This window comes from Phoca vitulina, unplaced genomic scaffold, assembly GCF_004348235.1.
Source record: "Phoca vitulina isolate PV1807 unplaced genomic scaffold, GSC_HSeal_1.0 scaffold3, whole genome shotgun sequence".
NCBI lineage: Eukaryota > Metazoa > Chordata > Mammalia > Carnivora > Phocidae > Phoca > Phoca vitulina.
The window spans coordinates 56107087-56119136 of record NW_022589706.1 but is presented as its reverse complement, the minus strand read 5'-3'; the positions used below and the strand labels follow the sequence as shown (position 1 = coordinate 56119136).

The window sequence follows — 12050 nt, the reverse complement described above, 5'->3', positions numbered from 1 at the left end:
ATATGGTAGATCTTTTTTAAATTTTTTTTGAGGAACCTACATCCTGTTTTCCAAGGCAGTTGGACCATTTTGCAATCCTACCAACAATTGTTTTTGGTGGGGGGAAAGACATTTATTACCAGGCTATAAATTAGGGATGGTAGGCAGTGGGGGAGGGGGGGAAAGGAGCCTAGTAGTCATGTTTGCACAAGGGGTCCAATGTCTTCAGATGCTCACCAACACTTGTTTTCTTACGGTTTTGTTTTGTTTTTGTTTTTTTTTTATAGTAGCCATCCCAGTAGGTATGAGGTGGTATCTTATTGTGGTTTTGATTTGTGTTTCTCTGAGAGTGATGTTGAGCATCTTTTCATATGCTTGCTGGCCATTTTTTATCATCTCTGGAGAAATGTCTACTCAAGTTCTTTTTGTAATTGAGGTATTTGATTTTTTGTGGTTGAGTTTCACCTTTGACTTTAGACAATTCTCTTTTGGCAATGCTCTAGGTCACTGTCAGTTTTCCCTTGTCTCTAGCTTTTAAGCAATGCACTGAAACTAACCAAAGTTCTGAGCCTCACCTTGAATACTTTCTTCACTTTAAGCACAACTATGGGAGCAAGAGCACGTAGCCGGGGAAGTCTGCTAGTAAAGAAGGTAACTTAATACCCACTTCCTGACACCACATGGGCTGCCTTTTTTTTCCTTTTTTTTAAGAGAGAGAGAGAGAGTGTGAGTGGAGGGGGGAGCAGACTCCCCGCTGAGCAGGGAGCCCAACTCCGGGCTCGAACCCTGAGCCAAAGGCTGGCTCTTTACCAACTGAGCCATCCAGGCACCCCTTGATGGCAATTTTAAACTAACTCTCCTATTTTCTATCCCTCAGTGCCTAAAAATTATGATTGGGAGCTTTATTTTTTACCTCGTGTGCTTCTGATAAATTTGTCTTGCTCTGTGAAGCTGTTCATGAGATGCTCATTCTTCCGCTAGTGCTTTAGTCACCAGACTTGATCCTTTGTGCACAGAACCCGGAGAGAGCCACACAAGTGAGGCCCCAGTTGTGAGCCACAGGATATGCTTGAGAAGAGCATCTCCAGGAACTACTCTAAGGCTAACCTTAACTGAAGTCAACTACTGCCTCCCTAGTGCACAATCAAAACCCATTCTGAATAAGTATCATTCTTAGAGAAAGTCACCTATAAATAAAAAATTTAGAAGTTTCCTATGGCCTAGACAAATTGAAAAGGTGGCACACAATAACACGAAACATCTTAATGTCACATTTCCCTTTCTCGTAGAGCAGAAGAGAAGCATTTAACTCCAGCAGCATTCATAAGGCAGAGGGCCTCATAAATACATGTACGTACCTGGACCCAGGGCCAGCCAGATAACATGGATCCTTCACAAGACCAAAGCTGTTGCTTTCCCCCAAAACCACATCCTTGAAACACAAGAAAGGCACAGCATTATGACCAACAAAGAGGCATTTAAATTTACCAAGAGGCTGGAGGTAGAAAGGAGAAGGAACTTTTGTTGGAGGCCTACTACTTAGTGTCAGGCCCGAACACAGCACTGTTGCATACTATCCACTTCACCCCCACAGCCCCAGCAACACTGTCAACCCCAGAGCAGTGAGGACGACACGGGCCCAGAGCAGTTACCCTTCCCAAGTGGCAGAGCTAGGATTTGCACCTCAGTCTGTCTCCCCAGGTGTCTCTCCTCACAAAGACGTTTTCTAAGCAGAAGTCTGATGACAGTTACCTCCAGGGTTCAAAATAACTGCTATACTTGAAATATAATGATGAAAATTATTTCAAAGGGCCAAACTTTTGAAACAGCAATAGGGAACTATGGGAGATGACAAGGAAAATGATCGTTTATTGAATTTAGCAAAAATCTCAAATGTTCTGAGTTCTAATTAGAGAAAAGATATGAATCTGGCTTGTAATCAGGTTGAAGTATATTCCCTTCAGGAAAAAAACATCTCACCCACATGTAATATCAGTAACTCTGGTAACTTTTCAGGGGTAGTCATTACTTGTTTTTGTTTTTAGTAAGGGTATATAGACTGGTTTCCTGAAAGGGTGATAGGTGAGGTGTTTTTTGGTTTTTTTGGTGAGTTTTTGGTAGCATAAAATTTGGCCCATGTGAACAGGTCTTGATGCAGACAAGGATGTTATTGATAATACATTTAATTTTCAATTATTTATAAATAACAGAGAAATTAAATCCATATTGATCCCTACCCTTAGTTTTAGCAACTTATTTCACCATTAATCTGTCCACTTTTTGTTGTTGTTGTTCCAGTCAGTGGTAGAAGTACTGAAAGGCAATAAAAAAAAAGAGCCAAAGGTGGTAGTAGGCCTGAAGGGAAAACAAACACGTGAATATTGTGAACTGCAGTTATCCCTTATTGCATTTACTGAGTCCCAGACACTGCAAAGTACCTTAAAATCCTCAAATTATGTGCCTGGAATTGTATCAGGTAACTTAGTAGTCCCTCTGTTATTTAATCTGTAACACTAAGGTGAGGGAGGTAACTGCAGCTCAGAGAGGTGAAGTATTTACCCACAGTTAAAGTGGAGGAGCGAGCATTCAAACCATGATGTCTTCAAAGCCCAAGATCTGTCCTTGGCATCTTCATAAGTGAGTAGAGGCTGGGCTGGATGCAATCAATCAGATTTGCATACTCTGAGAAAAAGGAGTTCCATGCGTCTCCGATTTGCTCAAATATCACTCTAGGGAATGGGAATTCCTGCTCTCCATGGAACCTTATGGTCCTTCTAAAATCTTTCCCCACTCCACCCCCCTCTTGACAAGAATGTGCAATTAACTGGGAATGCCTCTAGATCCCCTGTGAGCTCCTTGCCCACTAACAATTAAGTCTATTTTCCCATTTTCTTATTTCCTTTGAATTTCAGTATGAAAAGGAGTTTAACCTCTGCAGTCACATGAGTTGGCCCCCAGAATATCAAGCTTAAGTTGATATTTATGTGGGTGTGCACAAGATAAAGGAAGTTAGATCCATTAATAGGCCATTAAGAAAACTAACTCTGTTGATGACAATATCATTTGGACAGAAGTCCAACCTAGTACAAGCCCAAGGAGATCAGTTTCTGTTGCATTTACTTGCTCTGATTTGGGCATATATTCACTGCCAAAGAAGACTTTATACTTCCTACCAGTTTATAGAAAATAAAGTACTTACGGCAATTTAGGAAACAGCAATGGCTATGGGAGAAATACAAGGTATATTCCAGTAGATACCTGGGTAAATGTCTATTTGTGTTTGTTAGTTATCTGACTTCTGATGACTGACTTAAAAAAATACCCCTGTTCTTAGTCTTCATTAGGCATAGCAAACTTAAAACTTTATTATAAACCTAAAGTTGAGTCCCAATCCTTACACTCTTGCTTTGGGTTCGGAGTTAGATATCCTACTAACTCTGTGGCCAGTGAAATATGAAGATGATAGTATTCATCTACTTTGGATATCAGTTTCCAAGTATCTGCAAAAATGAATTAGGAATCCATTTGAGAAATCTTAAAATTTTATTTAAATGTGGATAACAGTAATCAGTAAATGTTAAAATGAAATCAGTTCATTGACTTGAAGTTTTCAGATATTTAACTCTTGCCTCCTCCCTCCCGCAGTCTTTTTTTATTCAAGGAGGGAGTATGGTATCGTGACTTGCAGAATCTGGAGCCAGACAGCATGGGGTCAAAAACCTCCCTCCCACTACCTGGGGCAAATTTCTCATCCTTTCTGTGTCTCAGATCCCTCATCTGTAATACAGAGATAACAATAGTATCTACTTCTTTGCGTAGATGTGAGGATTATTTTTATGCTTATAAAACATGTAGAACAATGACTGGTGCATTAGAACAATGACAGTAGACATTTATTATTATTAGCTATTTGTAACTTCACATTTTGTGGAAAGGTGATTCTGTTTATGCACAAGCTTGAATGGGTGCTTCCTGAGGGGTGCTAAAATGATTTACAAGCTGCATTCTACAGAATCAAGCCTATATCCAACACTGTGGGATGAACTAAGCAATTTCCTCAGCAATTAAATGATGTTTGTCACACCATCACATGGGGAATATCTTATATATCAGGAACCAAGGTCTCTGTAAATACAGTGAGAACCAGAGAAACCTCTAACTCAGCATCTGGAAAAAGCAACTCCCAGCCAGGAATCTTATTTCTCCAAAGGTTTCTTTTTATAGCCTTTGCTGGATTCTAAATCTATGCAATGAATAGGTGTAAATTTTCATCTCCGAAGCAGAAATATTTGGGTATTTTCTGGCAGCTTTTTCAGGGCCCACCCATTTTAAAAAGGTTAAGTTTTCCAAAGTTTCATAGAAAGTAGGAAATAGGCAAGAATTTGATGTGTCCTTCAGCGCCATCACTAATATCCATTTGTTCTGCAGTTACACTTTTCAAATGAAGAAGAATTAAGAGAGAAGTAGTAAAAGGTTGCATGTTTCAGAGAGAACCATCGCTGGCTAAGGAGAGGCCCAGGCCTCCTGAGTGTCTGAGCAGGTCTCAGGCTACGAGTGGTGGCAGCCTTCTGCAGTTATTTAGGTGCAAGAATGAACAATTTGTATAAACAGAGAAACTGATTTCCATGTTGACCTTGTCTGGGAGGCAGAAACTGTCCTCACTAATGGACTTCTGAAAAGGAACTGAATCCTTGTCAAAAGCTTATAAAATCCTGCTCTATAAGCATCTGGCTGGCAGGAGCAAGGAACATTTGTTCAGGATGCCATGGAATGAGCCAGCCCTAGAAAACGACTTCAAATTTTGGCTTTAACTTAGTAGGCAGACAGTTTCTGCAGGGTTATTTAATTTCTCAGAGTTCTCTAAAGCTGGGATGAGACAAATTCTTATTGAATACCTTCATTAAAGCTTAATAATAATTGTAAAGTCTCTAGAATTCATGCACATTAAAAAAATACAATATCCTGAAATAAGAACCACAGTAATTGTGTAGAGACTAGTTTTGTTTTTTAACTAGTTCTACAAGTAGGGTAGAGGATGGCTATATGAAGAAGATGCAAGGCGAAGACCTTGCATCAGACCGTGGACCAGGTCTTGGGGCAGGCAAGGTCTGGTTGCTGGTGGGAGAATGGGAGAAGGATGCTCCAGAGCACAGTCCTGGCACAATTACAATCTGGGGGCTGGTAATCTGTTTTCAGAATTTGTAGGAGCAAAGCAGCACAGAGAAAGTATTTCATTTTGAAAATATTCCCCTTCTGGCATCAAAGTCCCCAAATTAAATATCTAAATATGGTATTCTCTTTATTGAAGAGGATGTAAATAATGTTCTGTACTTTTCTAAAAGTTTTTCAAATAACGTATTCAGCTGGGATTTGGAGGAATTTCGTCATTTCCCTACACCTATGTTTTAGCTTTATTTCCCAGTTTACCACTTTCTCAATATTTGGGGAGAAAGCAGAGTAACATTCAGAGCCATCCAACCAATTCCCCAAGGGAGAATAATGAAATATAGTAAGAAATAGCCGAATATGATTTAGTTTTCACCTAAACATTTCTGTTTTCTTTAGAGAACATGGGAAGAAAAATTAAGAAAATGTTGGGGTAGTTATGCTACTGAAGTTCATCAAACTAGCTGAAATTGTATGTTACATACATGGATTTTAAGTGTTTTAGTGGTAGGATAAGGAGTGGAAATTAGCTCTGTGCTTCATTCTGAGGGGAAGAAAATGGTTAGTGAAAGCTTATGGAGGATTGCCTCTATACAATTTTTTGTGCATTTATCCTGGAGAGAAAATATTTCTGGGTATTTTGAAACAAAATATCTAGATGGGTACAGTATTTTGTTTCAGAAGCAGTGCAGCAAAAAACTTCTCAGGCAGTAATGTCTGAATTTTTCTTTCTTTGCTTTCTACCAACCCCAATCCTTTGTCAACATCTTACCCATCCGTCACAGCCTGATTCAAATACCATCTCCTTCAAGAGAAGCCCTTAGATCTCCTCAGTTAGAATTAATCACTCTCCCCTCCATAGCATATTATTTATCACTGCTCCCAAAGCATTCGCTAGTCCTGTGTGTCATTTATATAGAAGTTCATCATATTCCTTGCTCAGCTGTGAACCCCAGAAAGGCATGAGCCTTACGTCTTTCTGTGTTTCCTGCAACCTCGTAGTACAGTGCTTTTCATACAACACATGCTCTACAAAGTCTTGCTAAACGACTGACTTCTCTGCTGGGGAAAACAGAATGCGAGAAGGGACAGTGGAGGAGTGTTCTCCCCTGTGCTCACCTATATGTGAATTCCTAGTATCTTCTGAGGTGGGAAGGGAACCATGAGGTAGGCCTTTGATCTGCAGTGCACTCGCAGCAAGGAGTGACTAAGAATTAGGGCAATTAGTAGACTCCTGGGAGTTAGTGCTTAGGTTCTATTGCTTAGCTATGCTGAAATCTTCAGTGGAAAGCACTTCATAATCTTTGAATAGTTTGAAATCTTTATTAGAAAATCCTTTTATGTGAGAATTGGAAAGTCTGTGATTCTCCTATCTCACCAAAGTGGTGCACTCCAAGAATTCAGATAGGTTTGATGTGGGCAATATACTACACAGGAGGATTGAGGCTTAATGAGATAACAAATGTAAAGCATACTTAGCTGAGGGCCAGGAGTTTGATAGCCAATAACTTATTAGAGTTAATAATTCTTGTTTTGTAAATGTTAAGTCAGAAACAGAGGGTGCAAAGCTAAAATCTTTAAAATACTGAGGCAGTCTCTATTCCATGAATATAAAAAAACCAAACCAGCAAAAAAGATAATCCCTAACTTTTCCTAACCATGCATTCTTGCCCTGAGAGGCGGGTAACTTCCTAAAATGAAGGGCACACACACACACCCACACCCACGCCCCCCCCCCCACCTATGTATCTCTGTAAGGGTATCATGGCATGGAGAAAGAAATCACTCCATGAAAACATGCTACCCTTTTGCATAGAACAGTAAAATTAGAGTGGGGAGAAGCGGGGGGATAGGGGAGCCTCACAAAAGTTCTGGGGCCGAAGGGCCCCATTCTAAGACCCTCTGGTTGCACTTACCTGACACTTCTTGTCTGCAGTGGGCGAGGACCGTGATCTCACATGGACAGGGACCGCCAGGACGTCGGAGCGCTCCAGCAGGTCCTCTGCAGACATGGACTTCCCAGCCCTCTTGGCCGCGGCTCCCCACGCGGAGGGCTCCCCAGGGGTCCTGTCCACCCTCTGGGTGCTCATTGGTCCATAGTTACTAGCTCCACCGAGCTGCTCCCTTGGGGTTTGGTCCCCGCGTCGCCGTTCCCCTAGGAGGCGGCCTCCAGCGAAGGAGCTGCTGCGATCTCTGGGGGCCCGCGGGGACTCGCCCGCGCCCCCCACTGCTGCGGCCGGCAGGAGGACGGCCTCCCTGCGGGGCTGCAGACTGGCTTCCCGCAGGGAGCAGAGGCTGGAGGCCGAGGCGAGGCTGGGGCCTTCGGGCGCCGCGGGGCCAGGCTGCAGGTAGGTGCTCTGGGCGCGCTCCCGCAGCAGCCCGGGCTCCTGGAGGCCGCAGCCGGCGGCGGAGGAAGGCCGCTTGCCGGTCTTGCGCTGAATGTAGTCAGCCAGGGCGCTCTGCTGGAACTGCTTGAGCTCCGGGCCCGACAGGCTGAGCGTGGAGCAGGCCTTGCCGTCGCGCTCGAAGATGCGGCGCCGGTCCGCCACCGTGCTCTCGGGGAAACGCAGCCCCTTCCTCTGCGGGCTCGAGGGCGCCGGCTCGGCCTCCTCCGAGATCCCCACCTCGTTCATCTTCTCAGGCTCTGAGTAGGAGCGCTTCTTCTGCTCGGGGGTCAGGCGGCGGCGCGGCCCCCTTCGGGCGGCAGGGGGCGCGGGTCGGGCAGGGTCGCCCTCGGCCGGGGTCACACTGTGCCGCTCACGAGGGGTGTGTGGGGAGGCGGATGGCGCTGCCTCTGGGCTCCGCAGCCCCACGTGCGCCGAGGCGGGCCGCGGGCGCCAGGGTCTCGAAGTTGCGGGTGTCCCCAGCTCGAGGTCCCGGCGTCGAAAGGAGGTGGCCCCCAGGACACGGGACTGCGCGTCCTTGATGCTGTTCCGGTAGGCACGGCTGAAGGGGGCGTCCAGCACCGGCGACTCGGGCGTGCCGGGCCTCTCGCGCAGCCACACGGGCTCCTTCTCCGCCTCGCCGAAGAGCTGAAAGGTGCTCTGGCTGCGGAGCAGGTGAGGGTCCCGCCTCGGGGGCTCACTGCCGTGAAGTTGGGGGCCACGGCCGACATCGGCACCCCGCCTCAACTGCTGACCATATGGCTGCCAGGAAACCTCTTCCAGCTTCGGCTCCTCGTTTTTGAAGTGCTGCTCCCCATTGCCTATGGGTTCAGTGGGTTCAGAAAAACGGACATTGGCTTTTGTCTCCTCAAAGTCATTCCCAAAAGTATTAGAAGTCGCAAGCGTCCTGTTGGGCCTGTAGTTGTGGCCGTAAGTAGAGCTGCTCACACTGGGGGGTCTCTGGCTCCCTTGCTCTCGCTGCTCGAGCTTGGAAACCTTGTCCAGCACGGAGCAGTGGGGGTTCCCATACTGCAAGCCCTGCAGAGCGGAGGTGCTGCTGGAGCTGAGCCGCCTCCTGCCCAGACTGGCTATCTGCTGGTGGGGTGGGGAGGGAGGCTCCTCATACCGCGGGTCTGAACTGGGCAAAGAGGCCAAGGCACTGGTTCTTGCCTCGGGCCTCGGATAGGAGACTGGCCTGTCCAGCTGGCTCCTGTGGTCAGGAACAGCTCTCCTTCCAGAGTCTTCTACCTTGCTGTTGACTACAGAGGTAGACCAGCCCTCCAGGTAGCCCTCCTGGGCTCCTCCTCCTAGCTCCAATCTGCTTTGCCCTCTTAGACTCTCAGGAATGTTTTGGAGAGAGGAAAAGCCTGGCTTGGTCCTGCCAAAGTTGTTCGACAGGCTCTGGCCTAGGCTTTCCCTCTCCAGCCTCTGCTGCAGGTTGGCATTGTGGTCTTCATGTAAATCACCCGCCCAAGGCTCTGAGGGCCTGGAGGACCTCTTGTCTTCACCCACTTGCCAGGCCTGAGGGGATCTGAGGCTGTGGTAACTAGAATATGGTTTGTTGCTGTGGGTGCTCCTTCTCTCATTGGGATGTGGGCTGTTGCCTCGGAGAGGTGTGAGCTGTCTCTCCAGGGAGGTATCCTCCTCATTTTCAGGTACTGAAGGGAAATGGACTTTGTAGGGGACACATCTGGCTGAAGTTTCAGGTTTCCTCTCTCCTGGGGACACGGAATCATGTTCTAGAGGCTGGTAGAAGGCAAACCCAGGCCTGCTAGATCCGTTTTGGTTCCCATTCTCGTCAAAGGTAGCCATCTTGTCACAAGCTCCATGAGGAGCTGTATACCCACTCTCCTTGGCGAGTGCTGGGTAGAGCGTGCCGTTACTACTCACAGAAGGCTGGGGCACCTGGGCAAAGTGGGGCTCCAGAGAAGGAACCGGGTAGATGCCAGTTGGCAGCAGAGGTTGGCCAGGTTGGGCCTTCTGGGGATGACTATGCTTGGGCTTCGCTGGGGGGCTGTTCTCTGGACTCTTCTCCAGCACAGTATGCAGCTGTTCCTCTATGAAGGGAGATTTCAGGGAGCCTGCCGGGTTTGCCTGAGGCCGACAGAACCGCTTCTGATCGAGGCTAGACCACGAGCTGGGTCGTTCTCGCTGCCGAAAGGCTGTGTAACTGTCGCTCCGAGCTGGGGGCAGGGGTGCGCCCACTTTAGGAGGCAGGTTGGGAGTGGCAGTCTCCAAGGCACTGGGGCACTGCTGGCTCCAGGATGGGGGTGGTGCTCCCTTGCCCCGAGGAACATTATGCCATTTATCATAGCCCTGACCATCTGCTGACGCTCGGGCCTCCCTCCCTTGGAGAAGGAGGGCTGAAGAGTTCACCTCATACTCGGCCGAGACTCCCCTCCGGGGATCATAGACTGTCTTGACATAGCGAATGTCTGCCTGCCTCATCCCTTCTAGGAGGCCACCCCGAGCAGAAGTGGTGTCCATGGAGCCTGACCGTTCCCGGCTAGAGATGCCAGGGGGTGGATACTCTAGGATGCTAGAACTGGTGGAGAAGGAGCTGTATGCCGAGTCTCTCTTGTTATGGAGGTGGCTGAGCTGGTCAATGCTGCCGGTGGACTTGGCAGGGGAAAGAAGATGGCAGGGTGGGTATCCCCCACTGGGCTCCAGGCTCTCCATGCTCCCCTGGGAACTGCAGCGGTCAGGGCTTCGCCTCAGATAAGCATGGTCAAAGCTGGAGAGGTCACTGGTAGAGGAGCTAGAAGAAAGGGAGACAAAGCAGTCGGCACCACTGAGCTGTTAGCGTTTGGGAGGCTCACAGGCACAGGGCCCAGCTTATAAATGTACTCTTGTGCAAGATGTTTGGTTTTTGGAAGGGTGGGTGAAAAGGGCCAATTTGGGCCTTGCTCAGCCTCCTTGTGTGTTGTCACTAGGAGTAATTGCCCAACACTGTAACCTGTGCGCCTCTAATTAATCACCCGGGCTTGCAAGGGGCGGAACAGGGGGCGCAGAGGAAGCCGCGTGGCCTCTGGGTAGAGGCAACACATTGATGTGACTTGCTACGTGCTGCAAGTGACATTCTGTGTGTGCCAAGAAATGAGCGATGGGGGAGGAAAGAAGAGAGGAGGAGGAGGAGTGAGAGAGACTGCAGTTTTGTGTCTCTTAGGGCTCTTTGTGGGAAGAAGGGGAAGAGCTTAGTAAGAGACCAGGCACGTGCACCGGGTGAGGGAGACTGTGTGCACGTGTGTGTTTTTAGTTAATCTTTCCTTTTTATGGAATTGAAGGGCTATACCCTGGCAATCTTCCTGGAATCTCAACTACTAGAGACAATTTGATTGTAGTGAGAAAGCTAAACACAAAGCTGAATGAGAGAAATTCAGGGAAATGGCAAAGTCAGAAAAAGCTGACAGGAGAGGGAAGCTTTAGAAGAAGTCTTAATTGCAGGAGTCCATCACCTGTGGATGGCTTCCCAAAGCCAGAGCAAAGCCTCCTTCAAACACTTAGAAAGGTAAGACCTTCTCCTTTACACAGTCCTCCAGGTGATTTTCAGAGCCTGCTGGGGGAAGGGGAATGATTCTCAATCCTGACATGGCATCCCCCAGAGAGTTGCCTCAAAACAAAATTACTTCTAATTAGCTTTAGTTACAAATGTTAAAATAGACTTCACCTAGCATGTTGGGGGGAGTGAGGGCATACAGAAAGGAGTAAGTGGTTCAAAAATCAATCTCGAAACTGTTCAAATGTTTGTGACTCACCATTCTCTACAGAAGGGTAAACACTAAAACTTTTTGCTAAGCTTTTGTACTTTTAAATGAATAGGCATTTAAGCACTATTAAAATTCATGGGGCTATGATTATATTTCTGGATCTCATTGAAGTAAATACAGTGTCTTCTTGACTAAGCATAGGATAATGTTTTATGGCTGGCCTAAATCCAGGGTCTATGGCAAGAGACCGGAAGGACCATATTCTGACTCAAAACTGGCACTGGAATTCAAGGAAGACTACATTTTCAGCAGTTCACCTCAAGAATGTAATTTTTCTTTTTTAGACAGAGTCAGTTTACTGAATGGAGCCTCCCCCTTCGGGAGGGACAGGTATAAATTCAAGAGAGAAAAGAAGGAACAGCTCTTGAGCCAGCCAGACTAGAGATACCAGTCCTGGCACTCAACGGTGTGGCATATGTCACCGCCAGATTTTACCCCCTCCCCCCCTTCCCAGTTCCCCTTCAGATGAAGACTGTGTTAACGTACATGACAGCTCAGTTGAGGATAATCTTGTATGACCCACTTACGCTTCCCTTTATCTCTTCTAACAGAAGATTCAGAGCTAATGCTTCGAGTGGAAATGGGAGCCGTATACCCCATCATGGCCCTTTTGCTCACCAATTCCATGCAGGTGGTAGGCACTACTTAATCCCCAACTGCTGGGAATTTTAGCAGTCTTTCACTGAAAGGATAATTCAGATCTACTTAGGGACACACAAAAAGTCAAAGCAAAGAAACGGAATAACTGAAACTC

The 12050-nt window shown here is 46.9% G+C and overlaps 1 protein-coding gene across 5 annotated transcripts in view; it reads right to left on the bottom strand.

Moving 5' to 3' along the window:
- Positions 1-12050, bottom strand: part of SHROOM3 (shroom family member 3) — a 295746-nt gene that overhangs the window by 24501 nt on the left and 259195 nt on the right. For all 5 annotated transcript variants that reach the window (XM_032400576.1, XM_032400578.1, XM_032400577.1 and 2 more), the window contains 2 exons: positions 7062-10287; positions 1338-1411 (listed from right to left, as the gene is read on the bottom strand). In XM_032400576.1, coding sequence (XP_032256467.1) covers positions 1338-1411; positions 7062-10287 — 3300 coding nt within the window. The remainder of the gene's footprint in view (positions 1-1337; positions 1412-7061; positions 10288-12050) is intronic.